Source organism: Anguilla anguilla, chromosome 17 (assembly GCF_013347855.1).
Source record: "Anguilla anguilla isolate fAngAng1 chromosome 17, fAngAng1.pri, whole genome shotgun sequence".
Taxonomy (NCBI): domain Eukaryota; kingdom Metazoa; phylum Chordata; class Actinopteri; order Anguilliformes; family Anguillidae; genus Anguilla; species Anguilla anguilla.
The window spans coordinates 28,088,445-28,108,546 of NC_049217.1; the positions used below are offsets into that span (position 1 = coordinate 28,088,445).

Consider the following 20,102-nt stretch of genomic DNA (forward strand, 5'->3'; position numbering starts at 1 on the left):
CCAATTTGACAATGCACTGAACTGGACTGTACTTGACTGTACACACTGTACACTGGCCACTGGACTGGACCGGACCGGACCGGACCGGACTGGACTGGACTGGACTGGACTGGACTGGATTCTAAGAGGCCAAACTGTGCTGGGGTGTATCATGTGAACAGGCTAGACCATGCCCAACCACACAGAGCTGGATTGTACAGAGAGGGGAGGGACCATGCCCAACTGCATAGAGCTATACTGTACAGAGAGAGAGACTGTACACAGCTATACTATACAGACAGAGAGACCATACACAGCTGTACTGTACAGAGAGAGAGAGACCGTACACAGCTGTACTGTACAGAGAGAGAGAGACCGTACACAGCTGTACTGTACAGAGAGAGACCGTACACAGGTATACTGTACAGAGAGACCGTACACAGCTATACTGTACAGAGAGAGACCGTACACAGCTATACTGTACAGAGAGAGAGAGACCGTACACAGCTGTACTGTACAGAGAGACCGTACACAGGTATACTGTACAGAGAGAGACCATACACAAGTATACTGTACAGAGAGACCGTACACAGCTATAATGTACAGAGAGAGACCGTACACAGCTATACGGTACAGAGAGAGACTGTACACAGCTATACTGTACAGAGAGACAGACCGTACACAGGTATACTGTACAGAGAGAGAGCGTACACAGCTATACTGTACAGAGAGAGAGACCGTACACAGGTATACTGTACAGAGAGAGACCGTACACAGCTATACTGTACAGAGGGGGACCGTACACAGCTATACTGTACAGAGAGACCATACACAGCTATACTGTACAGAGAGAGACCGTACACAGCTATACTGTACAGAGACATACACCGCTATACTGTACAGAGAGGGAGACCATACACAGCTATACTGTACGGAGAGAGAGACTGTACACACCTGTACTGTACAGAGAGACCATACACAGTTATACTGTACAGAGAGAGAGACCGTACACAGCTATACTGTACAGAGAGACCATACACAGCTATACTGTACAGAGAGAGAGACCGTACACAGCTATACTGTACAGAGAGACCGTACACAGCTATACTGTACAGAGAGAGAGACCGTACACAGCTATACTGTACAGAGAGAGACCGTACACAGCTATACTGTACAGAGAGACCGTACACAGCTATACTGTACAGAGAGGGAGACCATACACAGCTATACTGTACAGAGAGAGAGACCATACACAGCTATACTGTACAGAGAGAGACCATACACAGATATACTGTACAGAGAGAGGGACCGTACACAGCTATACTGTACAGAGAGGGGGACCGTACACAGCTATACTGTACAGAGAGAGAGACCGTACACAGCTATACTGTACAGAGAGAGAGACCATACACAGCTATACTGTACAGAGAGGGAGACCATACACAGCTATACTGTACAGAGAGGGGGACCGTACACAGCGATACTGTACAGAGAGGGGGACTGAGGGACCGAGCTGCACTGGATTGGCGTGACTATTGAGCAGGGCTGCAAGACCTTCAACTGGACTTTACCACGCCTGTCTCCGAGTCCCTGCACTCATAGTATTTTTTATTTTTATTTCAGAGCTTGAACTGGACAATTGTTGGACTGAACTGTCGTGTAATTTACTGGAGTCGATCAATTTTGAAACTGCAATGTCTCTCCCGATTTGTTTTTGTTTTTTTTTTGTTTTTAAGGGACTGCTCTAGGGCCGATCGGAAAGAGCAAGTCTTGCGAGGGTGTTTAGAAAATGGGAGAAAGTCTTCATATTTTAAAAAAAAAATCAGTATATGACTGGGGGGCAGGGCTTCTCTGTGCTGGGGGGGGCACAGGGTTACCGGGGTCCAGGGTGGGTTGGGGTGAAGTTGTCTGCTGGTGGTGGAACTGCGTTGGGGCATCTCTGATCTGCGTTAAAAAAAAAAAAACTTTTAAAAAAACCTTGCGCTCTGGCGCTGACTGCGTACGGCCAGCGCCTTCTCCTCGGCTCCAGCGCACTTCCAGTCTTATCAATTCCATTTCAGTTACACGGCCGTCCTCTTCCCTTTCGAGTTCCAGCTTGGATTGCCATGGCGATGTAGCTTGACCAATCGGAGCGCGGAGAGGGAAATGGCACTCTTTTTTTTTTTTTCTTTTTTTTTTTTTTTTCTCCGGGCTGTGGTAGGCCGACGGGGCACCATGTGATTGCCGTATGCCTTCTGAAGCCCGTTTCGTCTAGTATTCCTTACGTGTTCTTCAAGATGTATTTAAGGAGCTGGCTTGGGAAATTTAGGTCTGGGGAAAATGTTGTCCTGGGTTACGCTTACAATCGAAACTTGGTGAATGACAGTTGCAGTGGACTGCAAGTACAATAGCACTGCTTCAAATGTGAGTCAGATCAGGGCACTGACTTGATGTAATAAAAGATTTTTCACGGTTTTAATTTTGGTCGGTCTGTTATATAATGCCTAGTTTTCCCAAGTGTGTTGTTTCTCCGGTCTGTTATCAAAGAATTTAACATACTCATCATAAAGCTGAATTAATGGGATGGTGCTGTCTATCTGAATTTGCTTTATCATTCAGTGAATGACTGTCAGAAGCAGCCCATTCTGGCTAAAGGTTAATCAGCTTTTCCCATAGTGGGCACCACGACTACAGTATGAACGAAGTGCCAATATGTTTCTTTGGGATTACCCTCTGAGCTGTATGTTGCCATGCGGTAGACGGTTAAGCGCACATATCGTCAATGATTGAGTTGCCATTGGTGTTCACCGTGCAAGGATACAGACTGATCTCTGACCAAGCATTCTGATGACCTCACTAAGGCATTCGGGTTTAGCTTATGTGCAGAGTGCAAGTTCTTTTAACTGCATTTTTTTCAAAATGTGGCAAATGGCGAGACCAGAAACCAGAGAACTGCGGGGAGTTCCTTCCTTGAAATCATTTTGCTTTTAGTTTGCATTGCCTAGCAACATCAGGCCTAGCAACAGTAACCATGGTGAGAGAAGCCTCCTTGTAAAATTAGTGTAACCTGGCCTTTTTTCTCCCAAAATTCAGTTCTGAAATTCAAATCGTATAGTCGTTTAAACACAATGCTTATTATGTATGAGAAATGGATCAAATTTCAGTTTGCTTTGTATCATTTCCTTTTTGCCTTTTGTTTTTTGTTTTTTTTTGTAATGTTTTCACGTGTAATGCCATACAGTATGTGAAGGTCTCACATGTAGTAAATGACTATTGAATATTGAATTTTCAAGCAATTCACTGCCAACTTTTCACTAGTCCAAATCACGAGTGGCGCCAAACTGGGGGAAATGGAATTGATAACATGCAACTCGCAGTATTAATTTCAAGTTTAAATTCCAAAGCTTGCCGTTCCAAATGATGTGTCCCTAGTTCCCACACGGGTCAAACTTGGGACTGACCAAAACATTTCAGCGCAGAACAGATCCCGACCCTGGACAGTATTGTGTTTTCCTGTGTTTTTTTTTTTTTCCAGCCCACTGAAACTTGTTTACCCAGACAAATGCACTGGACCGGACCAATGTTTTACCAACTTTTTTTTGCCAAACTGCAGCAGTCTTCTATCTGGGGCATTTTGTCCTTTTCTTTTTTTATTTTTATCATTTGCTCATACTTTCTTCCATTGTGCTGATCAAAATGAGGAAGAAATGGAACTGGATGGGAGTGGATATTTAACTCTGGAAGTTTCTAGGAGTGAACTGAATTTAAAAAAAAGTGACTGTAAAAAAAAAAAAAAAAAAGAAGAATCAAGGCAGCTACTTAACAGAATGACCACTGTAAAACGACAAACTAAATAAAGACAATGGGTTGTTTTTACCATGTGTGGGGTTCGTTTGTGTACTTGGTGGTATAAGAGAAGAGTTGTTGTGCATGGGGGGGGGGGGTGGTTTCACAAACTGGGATTAAGGAGTTCACTGGCTTCCTTTTCGTAAATATTTTGGAGCAACTGAGGATGCCACCAATCCGATATCCTATTCAAGCTAGCTGGCTAACTCCTTCATTCAGCTTGGCCCCCAGGAATTCCACATCTCGTAATGTACTAACTTGATGCCTTGTATGTAAAATGAACCCATTTTTACTTGATCCCTTCATCATGATGATACAGAATAAAAAAAATATTGCTGCTTGGGGTGAATCTCCTTACTGTGGCTACACTCTTAATGGGTGGAATTCAGACCCAGGGATAAACGGTGGGTAAAGATTTAGACTCCGATTCAGGAACCTGCTGGATGTGAACTATAACAAAGTAAAACCGCTTTTCACTAATACGTTAATACTAATAAGTAGTGTCTTTACACAGAACTGTCAATATTCAATGAAAAGCAGAAATATGCACTGCAAGGTGGGTAGTTTTGCTAAGTTTTGTTTCAGGGTGCCCTCCTGATTGGTATTGAGCCTCAACTGCCAACTGGGTAACATCTGAAGGGAGGCATGTGATTGGCTGAAGTGTCACAGAGGGAGGGGTTTCGGTTGTCAGGTTTTCTTGTGACCAGGCCTGCGGCCTGCTAATAGTCAGTCGGTCCGTCCGTCTTCCAGCTGCACATGGAGTGTGGTCTTCTGACTGCAAAGCATCACATCACAGCTTTTGCAGCTTTTTTATACATACACTACATGGCCAAGAGTATGTGGTCACCTGACATCCAACATCTCTTCCAAAATGATGGGTATAAATATGGAGTTGGGCCACTCTTTGCTGAATAATTGTGCTAATTGTTCAATCAAATCCAGGTGATCACTTTCTGTACCTGGATAACCATGCAGGTTAGGTACCTCAGGCAGACGATGCATACAATAAAATATGGCAGTAATGTCAAATGATTAAAAATAAAATGTATGACTAAAATCTAAAATCTTTGGCTGCAACAGTAAATAAAGCACATCTCTTCATCCACATCCAGCTTTATATATCTTGTCTGACTCAGTGATCTCATCCACATCAAAGGTAACATTGGGCTTGCACTGCATGGCACCACCATGTACGAAATCGCTGAGTTTCACTACCTACTTTAGGTATTTAATAGACACTATGATCCAGAGCTACTTATGCGGATTACATTTTCACATACACTCCTTATTTATACACCTGGGTGCTTTACCGTAGCAATTCAGAGAGAGTACCTAGCTGAAGAGTAGCGCCCCAGCAGCGAATCATGTCTGCGAACCTTTCATGTTTACAAGCCCAGTTCCCTTACCATTGCTCTACCCTTCTGTCAGCCTGAGCATGGTTCTGGACAACCGCGGCCTCACCTCCAGGCATGCACAGTCCAGGCTCGCTGGTAATCCGTCCCAGGTGTGCACCATTCCATTGCTTTTGTCAGGGCCAGGAATGAAGGCTTACCTGGAGAGAGAGATTCGGATAAATACAGCTGCATTGTGGGCGACTGTGCTTTGTCAGTCCTTTGTTTGACCAGGCATATGGCAACGGTGGTTTAACAGCTTTTGTGATGTGCTACACAGATCTGTTTGATGCAAAAACTGTCTGTACCTTCTGAGTTTGAGAAATTACAGGTATTTTTGGACCAAGGTGACCAAAAAAAAAGTTCAAAGGCAATTTTTTTTTTATGTGAACCCCCCCCCCGCCACTCCACCCTGAATCTTACTCCCCTCTTCCACATGTTCTATCTACAGTATCTTATATTTCCCCACTCAAAAAACCCTTCCCTTTCACATATTCATTCTAGTTGCAAAGGATTACCTGTCGCTGGTGTGTGATGGCCCAACCATTGCACTCCCATTTAAATGTTACTTGTAATTTTTTTGGTGATTTACGAACCCAGGACTTTTCTTTGTGCACTAAGTTGCTCTGGATAGGAGCTTCAGCTAAAATGCCCAGAAGGTGAATTTTAAATGTATGCTGTTTGTCCACAGGGTTTGGTCTGTGCGTATCCGCTGATCTATTCAAGCTTGCGGATTGGCTGATACTCTGACTGACGCTGACAGGTTCATGAGGACTGCATAGCAGCTGTTGTAAATAGAACCTGAAATAATTAGCAGATCAGTTGTAATGTTGCAGCTGCTTTTCCAACTAACCTAGCTAGCTAACTTGCTTGCTCTTCCTTTGTATAATTTAGCATTTCTAGACATTCTGGAATATATATATATATATAATCTTTTTTGCACAAAGTAGTCGAACAGTGATTCCATGGTTAGCACTTAGGAAAAACAACACCACTGCCCTCTGCTGTACTGGAGTGCTAATTTATATTAATCTGTGAATGTGATCATAGCAATGAGTGGGCAATAAATGTTCCTTTTCTGCTACACCAATTACAAATCTTGCCATTGTTAATTTAGATAAAATTCTGCCAGATCACGGGCACATTTAGTCAAATAGTGCAGCCAAACTGTAGCTGTTCTTCCGCAGCAAGGTGGGAATAGCCTGCCAACTGAAACTATCCCTCCCGAGGTGACGCCATGGCCAACTGTGTCATCATCCAATGGGAAGCTAGGTAACACCATGGCCAACTGTCATCATCCAATGGGAACCAGGGTAACAATGTGACCAACTGTGTCATCATCCAATGGGAACCTGGGTAACAACATGGCCAACTGTGTCATCATCCTATGGGAACCTGGGTAACACCGTGGCCAACTGTGTCATCATCCAATGGGAACCTGGGTAACACTGTGGCCAACTTTGTTCTCATCCAATGGGAAGCTCAGCCAGACTCAGCACTGTCATGATCAGGATTTGGTTCCATTTTGTGGGGCCATGTAGAAGGCTTGCATTTCAGATGTTTCAACCATGTCGTTCGAGGTAGTTATGGTGCCATATTTATAGCTGTCATGCTGAAAATGGCATTGACACCCCGACCCCCCCACCCCCCACCCCCAATTACCCAGGCTAGATGAGCTAAATGGCTGCATAGACCAACACTGGTTCACAACTGGTTGATTAGATCCCAGTAAAACGTTTTATATGGGGACACAAGAACAGTCTTAGGCTGTCATTCATGCACTTATCGAGAAATGTAGCTAAAATGTCAGATGGAGTAAATGTTAGGGCTAACTGAGTAATTCAGGCCAGAAGTTGGCATGAAAACCAGAAACAGACACGGCCCTGATTTGGCAGGTGTTTGAATCATAGAGGAACGAAACAGCATGGACCACATGCTCCTTCCAGAACATTTCAAGGATTAAAAAAAAGGTTTTTCTTCAAGACTGTGGATGCCTTGCATCACAAAGTGATCCAATTAGAAATGACTTTTGGTAGGACTTGAGCTTCAATTCCACAAAGTTTCTTTAATTGGGTTTGAAGTCCCATGTAATGAGTCACCAACAATTTTCTTGGCTGCAGCAATAGCAAGAATGTAACAGGCTACATTGTTTTAAAATTACAAACCCCTGTTGTAATGAAGTACTTACTTTTAAATAACAAATGAACACAAGCCATCCAAAAAAAAAAAACCTGAAGGAAACATATAACATATAAACATATAATTGACTATACTACCGTTTGCATGTTTCATTTTTTCTCGTTAAGGGGGAAATCATTTTCTAAGCAGGATTACTTATGTTTTTCATCCTAATGTATTGAGATATTATCACTTGCTAAATACAAAAATACTGGCACATTAGTCACCCAGAGCTCTGTTGCATTCAATGCAGAAATAACACAAATTAATGCGCGTTCTTTATACTGAATATTACCCTGTTAAATTTATTGCAGAGTCGGTGATCTTAATATGACACTTAATATTTCATGCATCCCATATTTGATGAAATTTCAACTAAAGCCTCAGGTAGAAAAAAAATTCCACATATGATCGTCTAAAATCTAAAATGACCCAAGACACAAATGTTTTTTATGTGAAATTTCTCTCCTCAATGATAAAAAAAAAAATTATGTTCATAAGAGGTAACTTTCTAGAATTTCTTAGATGGTCATGCCAGTTGTAGGGGTTTGTTCCACACGGAAAGAAACGCACGCACTCTCGCCGCTCCCTTTCCTCTTTCGCTGCCCAGTTTCATCCAGCCAGCTGGCTTCATAGCTGGCGAGCGACTAGTCTAATCTCACCAACCGAGCTGCACCGGCCCCCCGCAACACTACGGCCCTGGACACGTTTTCCGCTCACGGACTGTTTAAACAAATAAATACGATTTTCGCGGAAAGGGGGTGAAATATAACGTAAAGTAGTTGAAGATGATTAAGCTTTTTTCTCTTAAACAGCAGAAAAAAGACGAAGAGTCTGCGGGAGGGAACAGAACAGGAGCCGGTGGTAAAAAAGCAAGCGCGGCCCAGCTTCGAATACAGAAAGGTACGAGGGTACTCCTTCTTAAAACCTTTAATCTAGTTAACTCTCGCTGTTCATTTTTAGAGTAAGGAAAGTTAGAGATATTTTGTAATGTACCTTGCCAGTACAGTAATTTTAACTGGTATAAACAGACGAAATTAGACCAAAAACAAACGTAGCCGCCGATAGAAAAACCCCGGTCTCGATTAGGCAGCTAGTCCGGGTTTTGCTGCAAAATATGTCGAGCAGATGTGGTGTCCCATTGTTTTGGTCTCTTCCGTTGAGTAAAACATACATTCGTCTAGCCAGCAATACTGACTTTAAAAAATTAAATATTACTGTTAATACAATCTATTCTCTGTGTTAGCTTGCTAGCCAGCTAGCAAGTAAACGATACATGGGCCAGTATATTCGTCACTGCTGATACTGAAAGCATACACACCTCTTGTATTTTGGTTAGCAATTGTCAGCACATTTAGCACCTTACAATATACTTCGATTTATGTATTTAACCAGCAGGTAGGTGATGTTCAGTATGAAATGATTATCATGTTAAAAAACGGTACAGAGGTTTAGAATCGTCCTTCACAGGACAATGACGATTAAATATAACAAGAAGGAAAAGGCTCTGCCGGTTAATGAAATGTAATAGTCACAAAGTGTAAGCATTAAGCAATTACCTTTCAATCTACGCAATATGTTTTTGTGTATCAAAATATCAACCAACCGTTCTTATCGTTTAAAAAGCCAGTTCCTCCCATATATAAAAATCATGTATTTTTTTAAGGACCTGTACTTAGTTTGCTGAAATTGGTTCGTATGTCTAACGAATTGGGTCAATTTACAGCAGACAATCTGGGCTGTTTCACACAATCTAAACAAACACTGTTCCACGGAATTGCTTCTCAGTTTCCCCTACATTCTTTCATGCTACTTGGCCCCCCTTGTTGTTGAATGAATGTGGTCTTTCAAGGGTTATTTTTGTATGATCAAAATTAGAAATTTTGTGAAGTGTTAATATCAAGCACATGCAACCAGCTGTTGTGTTGTAGATTATTTATGTGAATGTTTTTTAATCATAGCCCACTCTGTATTGATATCATAACTGTTAAAAACAATGGCAGCACTGGTACCTCAAAGTGTCTGAACCAGCATTGTTTTTAAAACAACGATACAACTAAAAAGGTAGCCTTCTTTGTTACTGCCCTATGTAAGTTTAACATTTAAAAACTTGTTAAGGTTGTGTAGTGAATTCTGGACCACTGTTCATGAAATTGCACATAGCCTATAACCTTTATAGAGTGTATTTTTTAATACACAATTGTTACTTGGCAAGTATACTTGTCATTCTTCAGCATTAGACATGAGAGCATCCAAAATTAGGCATGCATAGGCCAAGCCCTATATGTTGATATTGCAGATACTTTCCCAACAAAAGACTATAACCATCATAGCGACTATTTAATTTTCTGTGACAGTTATGTATTTTTACTATTTGGTATGACAATAATGTTTGAAAGACTGCAGTCTCTTTGGGAGGCAAACTGAATAAATAGACAGGTAAGAGCGGAAATGTAATTAACGTTTGTTAATTTGTGTGAGCCATGACCCAAATTTTTTTTAATTTTTAATTTTAATTTTTAGAGGGTTTAGCAGTAACTCTTGCCCATTTACCCAGGGGAAGTAAAACCAGATGTCGGACCAGTAAAACTCCTCGGTCACTCGCCACGTCTACCTTGAGACGATTCGGGGGGCTAATTCACCGTTCAGTTTGTTCACATAATCCGTTTGGAGATGCTAAGCTAGCCCAGAAACCGAGCAGTGTGTGAGAAGAAGGAAAAATTCACGGGGTCACCTTGGTTACCGAGACCACTGACCGACCAATCATATAGTCAGAACATTTAGTGCAGTCAGAGAGAGTAGTTAACATCGCTCAGCATCCCTTTTGCTGTCTCCTCTTTTGCTGAGGACTACAGTCTCTCCTAGCGTTAGCCTCTCTGGTTTGGTAGTCTCTTGCCCAGTTTGCCATGAAAGTGCTGTGTCATCTGTATAGTAGTGTGCACAGCAACACACCAGCTGGAGATGAGCCCAAATTCGGTGTTGCCCAATGCTAGTTCATCTGGCATCTCATCACCTTTTAAGGATGGAGCTTAAGTAATGAAGCGTAAACCGTCACAGTTAGGCAACATTAATGCTTTTTATTTCACTTTCTTTTTTATGTAAGCTAATTATTATTTGTCTGTATTGACTCCATTAACCAATCTAATGTTAATCTAGCCTTAGTAGGCTACTGGTTAAAATGTGACATCATTAGTCTAGCTGGCTACATGCTACGCAATAACATTAGCAAGTAGTTTCTACTTTCAACGTGCCCAGGGATTATGGGTCAAAAGGATCTTAAATGGTGCGTTTAATGCGAATTTGAAGGCGGAAATGTTAACTAATGCGCATTGTCCCTGTTAAATGAGTTAAAATGAATTAACTTACTGAACACAAAATTAAAGGAATGAAAATGGCACCTTACTGGGCATTTTGGTGAGTGGTGTAGTCATGGTGAAGAAAGTTACCTTGTCGACGTTTGCGGTTTGTGTGTCTCCAGTGAAGTGGCTTAGGCTACAGTCAGTGTAAATATAGTTTAAAAAAAAAAAAAAAATTTTGGTAACAGTTTTTTTATTTATTTCGCTGCCAACATGGGACTGAGCCTGTCGAATTCCCACCCTAATTTGGAATGACCGTTAGCTTGCGGCTCCTGCAGAGTTCATACACGAAACCCCGTGTGGAAACCCAGCGTTCTCCTCTGAGACCCGGGCCGCCACCGGCTGCTTCTTTTTCACCGCGCAGACTGCAGCTTAACTCTCATAGAGTGGAGTCGGAGGAAGACCTTTCATATGCGGCTATAACATGGGGTCCTCAGGTGCCCAGTCGCTCAGCGGGGGTCGATAGATAGCGATGAACGGGGGGACCCCAAACCTGCCTGATCCCTCCCCTACCCCGGGGCGACGCCGTCACCGGTTGTGCGTCACCCTGTGGAGCTGCCGGCCACAGTCGGCACTAACGCGGTGCGGATTTGATCCGAGACCGTGGGGATCATTCCTGCACCACAGCATGGTGCCTTAACTGAGTGAGCCACTCAGCAGCCCCGTAAATAATAGTTTGTAACAGAATCAGTTCCAAAACTAATGATTTGGAATATTTTTTCAATGCCTGATGATACCAGATAAGAAAATAAATGTTGTTATGGAGGATTTGTGGGTTTTTTTTCTTGTATGTCATGTCACAGGCAAACAAATCTGTCATATCTGGGCGAGTATGAATTTAATTTGATCAGGCAAGTGTGAAAAAACCTTCACGTTGAACCCCATTTTATTTCAGTTGTATGCCTGAGTCTGACCATGCAACAATACGAACAGATGAAATTAAGGACTTTTGAGTAATATTCTTGCTTTCTTCAATTATTTGGTTTGGTAAGAGGTTGTTTCCTCACATTGCTTTAAACGAAATGGACAGAGCTTTTTGAAATCCGTAGTTTGCTTGTAATTGTAGTAGCAGTACCACAAAATCAACTGGAAAAAAAGACATTCAGTAATAATGAAATCTAAAGTCACTACATGACACAAACTCAGTTCTGGAAAGTTATTGTAGTGTTTAATTAAAATGTTCAATTTGTAGCTATTAAAATTCCAATTGAATAAGGCGATGGTAGTTTCAAATTGGACATTGTAGCAAAAAGTGCAGTTTGAATGCCCGCTCAGTAACTACTGGCCTGATATGTCGCTACAGTCTCCTCGGTCATTATGGGAGGGAGAGCACGCTAGCAAGCTAGCACGTTAGCACGTGTAGCTTCCAAAACGTGTGTGCAGCCAGCCCAGCCACCGCTTCTTCACAGGCAGAGTACAGGCGACAGTTTAGAATGTGGTCCTGAGGGAGCACGTTCATTGTAGCCCTGTTGCTAAGGCAAAGGATGTTGCTATGAGGAGGTGAAGCTCGATTGGGGCATTTGTAATTGGGGTGGGCGAGGGGAAACGGGGATAGAAGTTGATTCCAAAAGTGTTTTTTTATTTATTTATTTATTTTTTGTCTGCACTGAGAGCGTGTGAGTGATGGCACGTGCGAGCCTGACGTATTACCTGGCTCCGCTACTATTTGTTTATTCCCTTTTCATCGCTCGGCTGCCTGGGTTTTCTCGTTTTTCTGGTTGTCCTGCTGGAGAACTTTGTTCAGAGCTCTGTGACGTGCAGTCATTTAAAAAAATTTTACTTTGAAAATGATCTAGGCCGCATTTCAATCGCTTGATTGGAAACTTCCTTGAAGAGGTTCCCACTCCACATTTGGGCATGGCCTTTGACCGCCTACTTCAAATGCAGATTCAAATTTCGTGTGCAAACGTGGACATTATTCCACCCCCCCCCCCCATTGGTTCCAGTTACTGCAGTGTCAGCAATTAGGAGCGGTACGATTGGTGCAATTCTTAGCTACCTCAGGCTGAAGTGTTGAAAACTCTTTCTCCCTCTCTCTCTGTCTCCCTCTCACGCTTTCTCCTTCATTTAGATATCAATGAGCTCAACCTCCCAAAGACGTGTGAGATTCTCTTTCCGGACCAGGATGACCTGCTGAACTTCAAACTCGTCATTTCACCCGATGAGGTGAGAGCCACGTCCGCGGGGCCCTGTGGCCTGTGCCCTGTGCCCTGTACCCTGTGCCTTGTGCTCTGCGCCCTGCCTTCTGTGCTCTGTGCCCTGTGCCTTGTTCCCTGTGCCCTGTGTCCTGTGCCCTTTACTCTGCACTCTGTGCCCTTTGCCCTGAGCTTTGTGCTCTGTGCCGTGTGCCGTGTGCTCTGTCCTGTGCTCTGTGCCCTGCGCTCTGTGTCCTGTGCCCTGTATCCTGTGCTCTGCGCCCTGTGCTCTGCGCCCTGTGCCCTGTATCCTGTGCTCTGCGCCCTGTGTCCTGTGCTCTGTGCCCTGTGTCCTGTGGCCTGTGCTCTGTGCTCAGTCCTGTGTTCTGTGCCCTGTGTTCTGTGCCCTGTGCCCTGCGCTTTGTGCCCTGTGCTCTGTCCTGTGCTCTGTGTTCTGTGCCCTGTGTTCTGTGCCTTGTGTTCTGTGTTCTGTCCCCTGTGCCCTGTGTTCTGTGCCCTGCGCCCTGCGCCCTGCGCCCTGTGCTCTGTGCTCTGTGCTCTGTGCCCTGCGCCCTGTGTTCTGTGTTCTGTCCCCTGTGCCCTGTGTTCTGTGCCCTGCGCCCTGTGCTCTGTGCTCTGTGCTCTGTGCCCTGTGCCCTGTGCCCTGTGCCCTGTGCCCTGTGCCCTGTGTTCTGTGCCGTCTCTGGCGTGACGCGTTTTTTGGCTGTGCCTGTGAAACTGGTTTCGGTTTCATTTCTGACAGCGAAACGGCATTAGCCAAATGACACAAGTTTGCTACGTAATTATGACCATAAAAGGACACATTTTTTCTCCATTCTGTGGTGTTGTTTGATCATAGGTGTTGCCTTTATTTGTTCGTGTTATGTTATGTGACAGCACTTTATGAAGAATAATTGACATAATCCTGCTCCACCTAGCCAGTTAAACCACAGGCAAGGGCTGTGGATGGAAATGTTACTCTAATTAATGCTAGTGGGTAACGCAAACTCATTTAGCCCTTAGTTCATTTTACTCCTAGGCTTGCAGTCTAGGATCAGCACTGCTGAGGTGGACTCAAATACATTGTGGCCGGCTCTATTAACCGCCCTTTGTTATGCGCAGCACAATCAACACTCGAAAGTGGCCTCTTTCCAGAGCGACTCGAAAATGGGAAAAACAAGTCTTGCAAGTCTTCACTTTGAACATTGCAGTGTCAATTACGTTTAAACTACGATTAAACTATTTTAACGGTCAGCGCAGCTCTTTTGAAGTAACACATACTCTCCTGGGATTACGTAACATACTGTAAGCTCGGTGCTGTGGATGGGTGTCGCAGTCCAGTATAGGATCCAGACCGCTCCAGTGCGGTCAGCAGCAGCCCTGTCATTAAACAGGCCACAGCATCATCCAGGGAGGAAGGCTTTTCATTGGCTAGATCAGTGATCTTCATGCCTGGTCCTGACGGGCCACTGTGGTCTGCTGGTTTTTGTTTTGTTTTTTTTTTTGCCTTAATATCAGCAACCAGTTCAGGCCGAAGAAACCAGGTGAGATGAGTCAGCTGTGTAATTGACTGCTCTGATTGGTCAGTTGTGTGCCGAATAGCAACAGTAACCAGCTGAACGTGCTGTCTGCCAGGACCAGGACTGAAGATCCTTGGGCTAGTTGGCTTCCCTTCACCCAGTGTCCTCTGGTCTACTGGCCGCCTGTAGCTTGATTGTGCCAGTTATGCCTGATATGTGTGGTCCTGACAGTCTAAACCTGAATTGAAAGTTGACAGTAAAAAAAATGGACTGAAAAATGAACTTGTGTTCATAACTGGGTTTTTAGGGTGCGGGTGTCTGCTTTTGTATGCGTTGCCAAATGTGTCCCTTGTGGATTGGCGGGAGCTTGCTGTTTTTAATATTACGTTTATGTTCTTTTTTAATCTCCTCTTTTCAGGGATTTTACAAAGGGGGGAAGTTTGTCTTCAGCTTTAAGGTGAGTCCGGTACCCTTGAATAATGTGGACAGAGGTGAAGTGAAACGTGCTTCATTTCAAGCTTTCTTTTGTAAAATAAAACTCAAGGCATGTTTTTTTAAGTAAGTCAGTCATGCTGTATAAAACCGACCGTTTCCTCTGCTCCATGTTAAACCTTGTCCTCTAGGTTGGACAGGGCTACCCTCATGACCCCCCGAAGGTGAAGTGCGAGACCATGGTGTATCACCCCAATATCGACCTCGAGGGGAACGTCTGCTTGAACATCCTGAGGTGCACAGCTTGACCCCCGTGTTCTGCTGTTACATACGTTATATCTGCATTGTGCGTTACAGATTCACCACACGTTACAGATACATGCTGGTACATACGCTGTGCTATGGTACGGTACATTATTTATAAGATTATACATCAATTAACAGGATAAACTCACTGTAGCATGAGGCTGTGGATAATCCCAAAAATGTATATAAAGCACCGTGAACCTGATAAAACTTTTTTCCTTCAAGCAGACATTTACCGGCATTCTCAGATGGGTTGGTTCTTTTCTAAATCAGGCCCATCTCAAAATGGGCTTTCGCACGGGCAAACAGGTTCTTGTACGATGGTAATTAATTAAATTCCAACGCTGTTGTTTCCTCCTGTGCTTTAGTGCAGAAAGATACGCACAGCTGACTCGTGGGGAATCGGTGGGCAGTGGATTGCCGTATCGACAGCCACAGTCCGATAACTTCATCTGCTGTAGTCACCAAAAAAAAAAATTCAGCAACTGAAATCCAGATGGGTGTGGTTCAGGCATCACACGCTGTCAGTTGCTGAAGCTCTGTCCACCGCTCAGGACCGTACAGAACTGACCATTTTTTAAAATGGCAGCCGGTTTAGTGTCAGTTCAGCCGGCTGGACCAAATGAAATATTTCCGTATGTTTGAAGCCAGCAGGTCCACCCAGTTCAATTGCAGTGACCTTGTTTGGACCGCTCAGATTTGGACCACCGTAATTACAGAACTCAAACCGTGCTGTTGTAACTGGGCAAGACCGTTTCCTAATCACACAGATTAGAGCCCACTTTGTGTACAGTTCGCTCAAGTGAATATAAATGCAGTCCATTTAAGTGGAACTGAACTCGGTTTGTAGCATTTGCGGAGTTCACTACAGGAAGCCACGGCTGGGTCCGTTTCGATTCTGGGCTTTGTCCTTCTGGCTCTTCTTCGATGGCGTAAGAGGAAGAAGGCCGTTTCTTTTCAGTGGGCGGCGAGTGTCTGCAGACCACTCCCCCAGACCTTCGTTTGGAAAACCAGCTTTTGTTTTCCCCGCGGCTTCTTCAGCGCTTCCTGTGAAAGGGGCTCTGTTTGTTGTCGTCAAGGGCGACGGGACACACGGACGTGTAACCCGCCAGGCTGAAAGTTTAGGGCCTAGGTCCAGAAAACCGTCCCGTTCTTACGATCCAAACCGTCCGGTTCTTACGATCCAAACCGTCCTGTTCTTACACTCCAAACCGTCCTGTTCTTACACTCCAAACTGTCCTGTTCTTACGCTCCAAACCGTCCTGTTCTTACGCTCCAAACCGTCCCGTTCTTACGCTCCAAACCGTCCTGTTCTTACACTCCAAACCGTCCCGTTCTTACACTCCAAACCGTCCCGTTCTTACACTCCAAACTGTCCTGTTCTTACACTCCAAACCGTCCCGTTCTTACACTCCAAACCGTCCCGTTCTTACACTCCAAACCGTCCCGTTCTTACACTCCAAACCGTCCTGTTCTTACACTCCAAACCGTCCTGTTCTTACACTCCAAACCGTCCTGTTCTTACACTCCAAACCGTCCTGTTCTTACGCTCCAAACCGTCCTGTACTTACGATCCAAACCGTCCTGTTCTTACGCTCCAAACCGTCCTGTTCTTACGCTCCAAACCGTCCCGTTCTTACGCTCCAAACCGCCCTGTTCTTACGCTCCAAACCGTCCCGTTCTTACACTCCAAATCGTCCTGTTCTTACGCTCCAAACCGTCCTGTTCTTACGCTCCAAATCGTCCTGTTCTTACGATCCAAACCGTCCCGTTCTTACACTCCAAATCGTCCCGTTCTTACACTCCAAACCGTCCTGTTCTTACGATCCAAACGGGGAGGATGAGCGCGTGCTGTCATTCGCGCCGTTCCCTCTGTTCCACTTGAGTGCCGTTCTGTCTGTTCCATCGTTTGCTCTTCCGCAGGGAGGACTGGAAGCCCGTGCTGACGGTAAACTCCATCATATACGGTCTACAGTATCTATTTTTGGTGAGTAGGCGCAATCTCTCCACACGCCTCATTCTCCCATCGCTTCCCTCACAAGGAATGTCAGATTTTATTTTGTACAATTAATTTTGTTCTGCTTTTTGTTTTACACAAAATAAGTAATAAAACCTCCTAATTTGCCTCAGTTGTGGAGCTTAGTGTATTTACATTGCTTTCCCAGCATGCCTCATTACTTTGACGTTATTTTGAAGTCAGCATTTCCTGTTTGGGGGAGGGTAGTGGGAGGGGGGGGGGCAGTTGAAGCCATTTGATGTGAGCTCAGTTCTGTGGTCACTTACTCCCATGATCCTCTCTGGTCCCGCTCTCACACCCCCCCCTACCCCCCACACCTCCCCGCACCCCTCACCCCACCCCCCCGTAGGAGCCCAACCCAGAGGATCCGCTGAACAAGGAGGCGGCGGAGGTGCTGCAGACCAACAGGCGCCTGTTCGAGCAGAACGTCCAGAGATCGCTAAGAGGCGGATACGTGGGGGCCACTTACTTCGAGCGGTGTCTCAAATAGTTTCCGAAAAAAAGTCCTCCCGTTTAAAAAAAAAAAAAAAAAAAAAAAACTAAAACAAAAAAGAAAAACAGACCCTTTGCAACCCAACACAGACAGACACACAGACCGGGGGGACGGATTTCCGCGGCGGGCGACGGGGGCATCGGTCAGTGAACGTTTCTCGCTGAACGCTGGATTGGCATCAGGGCCACCACAGAGCCCCTGGGTGTTATAGCTGAGACTGACGCACTGACCGATCCTCACTCCAGCATGGGCAGACAGCACTGACTCGACACACATTTTACTGGTGTTCGCCTGAGTCGCTTGACGGACACAGTGGTACACATATGAACATATGGGGATGCTTCTCTCGACCTTCAGACCCAAACCTGGACAGGACTTCATGCAGACTGTAATGACTTTATCACTGACTTAACCCTGAAGGACCCACACACACACGCTTACACTCTGAAACATGTGCATGCACACACACACACACACACACACACACACTTACACTCACACTCAGAAACAGGCACAAGCACACACACGCTTACACTCAGAAACATGTGCATGCACACACACACACACACGCGCACACATGCTTACAGTCAGAATCATGTCCATGCACACACACACACACACACACACATACACACACACACACACAAGCACACACACTTACGCTCTGAAACACACACAGTACAGACTACAGTACTTGCAGAAGCAGGCTGATGAACAGACGTGATTGACAGACAGTAATGCATACAGGGCTTGTATGGGATTGGGAGATCTATGTTTTTTGTTTTATGGTTTTTGGAGGGGGGCTTACTTTGATTTGGGGATGGGGGGCGGGGGGGGCAGGGGCTTAAAATGTTATTGTAATGTTGCATATATTGAAATCCCAGCTGTTAACAATGACTGCAATATGAATAATATAAAATAAAATATGAACATGAATGATTCTAATTATATTATGTTTAATACAACCCATGACATATATTTGAAGCTGGATAAATAAAAATAGTTTGTTTTTTTTACAGATTGTGTCAGTGAATTCAGTATAATTTGATTGGCAGTTTACGTTGTATTTATGATTTTGCCTGTGTATTACAACTGGTGTGTTTCCTCCCGTCTCCTAGACAACGTTAAATAATCAGGCATCGTTTCAATTATGAGCAAGAATAATTTGCTAATAATTCAAATAGTTTGCTAAAAATGTCCTAGAGTGGTAAAGAGAGTTCTGGTGTTATTCAAATGAAAACCTATGTTTGAAGCCCCATTAGGTGTAATCAGTATTTATAATAACCTTCATATATACATGTCTTCATTTTATGTGGCATTATGGTCTGTTTTTCCACACAAGTGTTGAACAGTAGGTATTTTAATGGGAGCGAAAGCTGAAAAAAAACCTTGTTGAACAGGGAGTTTCTGACAATGACTTTTCCTTGTTCCCTTCACACTGCAGTTCCTAAACTCTTCCAGTCAGACTACCTTCTTTGGTGGTAGGAATTTTTTTAAAAGCCCCCCACTCCCTCCCCCCTCCTACATAAATGCACATCCAGCACTGTGCTTTTTTCCCCACCAACCCTCACTGTGCCCCCATTATTGTCCCCACCACTTTGTATGTATTAGGTGACGGGAGGAGAGCTCATGAATTTTTGTGGGATCCCAGGGAAGAACACCCGTCCCGGGCAGTAAATGAGTTCTAGGGCCTGCCCGAAGCGCTTGGTACAGTTGGAGTGTGTGGTAATGTGAAAGTGCCGACGCCGACTGGGGCTAGCGTACTGTGTAGCTAAGCACAATTAGCCACACTTTCACATGAGGAGTGGTCCTGCTGCAAGCAGGGGGAGCCCCTGCCGCCCCCCCCCCCCACACACACACATGCCCACTCTGCCCCCGACACCCTCCAAAATCACTGGGGGACATTGAATGACAACCCTGGCTTCAAATACAAGAGGCCATTCAAAAATAGACATGTAATAGGGGGTCGAAGCAGGGAAAGAAATTGGCTTTTAAAATTTTATGGAAAGCAGTTTTTGTGGAGGACAGGACCACACCAGGGAAAGACCTTTTTTCAGATTTTTTGTCCCCTTAAACTTGAGGCATCGAATCCCACTCTTGTTTTCCCCTGGTCAACAGAAATGCCTTTGGTAAGATGCATGTCCAGCTCAAAACTCCACTTTTCCTGTGCAGACTTCAGGTTGTTTATTGCTATCAAACGGAGCACCGCCTGGAGCTCCTCTAGGACTTGAAAGGAATGAGGTCATGGGGTTAACACAGAAACATGGTCGGATTCATCTGATTAAAAATGCTCTGCATCATGTCCGGGATGCCTGGCCCTATAGGGAGATTTACTCACGTTTGCCCTAATGGACTGGAGAAAGCAGTCTGCTTCCTGTTAGCTTCACGGAGCGGAATCCCCATGAAATTCACATTCAGGTCTGGTGCCGAGGAACATGGGACTGCCAAGAGCAGCAAGGGCGATCAGCCT

General features: G+C 44.5%; 1 protein-coding gene across 1 annotated transcript; it reads left to right on the plus strand.

The window, feature by feature from the left end:
• The first annotated feature begins 7,969 nt into the window (after positions 1-7,969).
• Positions 7,970-17,697, plus strand: ube2m (ubiquitin conjugating enzyme E2 M). The gene is made up of 6 exons (XM_035399355.1): positions 7,970-8,276; positions 12,801-12,895; positions 14,803-14,841; positions 15,008-15,111; positions 17,046-17,109; positions 17,489-17,697. The coding sequence occupies exons 1-6, from the start codon at positions 8,162-8,164 to the stop codon at positions 17,627-17,629; spliced, it is 558 nt and encodes a 185-aa protein (XP_035255246.1). The 5' UTR covers positions 7,970-8,161; the 3' UTR covers positions 17,630-17,697.
• Positions 17,698-20,102: the final 2,405 nt, after the last annotated feature.

Coding starts and splice junctions, on each gene's coding strand:
- ube2m (XM_035399355.1), top strand. CDS start 8,162: ATGATTAAGCTTTTTTCTCTTAAACAGCAGAAAAAAGACGAAGAGTCT. Junction 15,112..17,045: donor GTCTGCTTGAACATCCTGAG/GTGCACAGCTTG, acceptor GCTCTTCCGCAG/GGAGGACTGGAAGCCCGTGC. Junction 17,110..17,488: donor GTCTACAGTATCTATTTTTG/GTGAGTAGGCGC, acceptor ACCCCCCCGTAG/GAGCCCAACCCAGAGGATCC.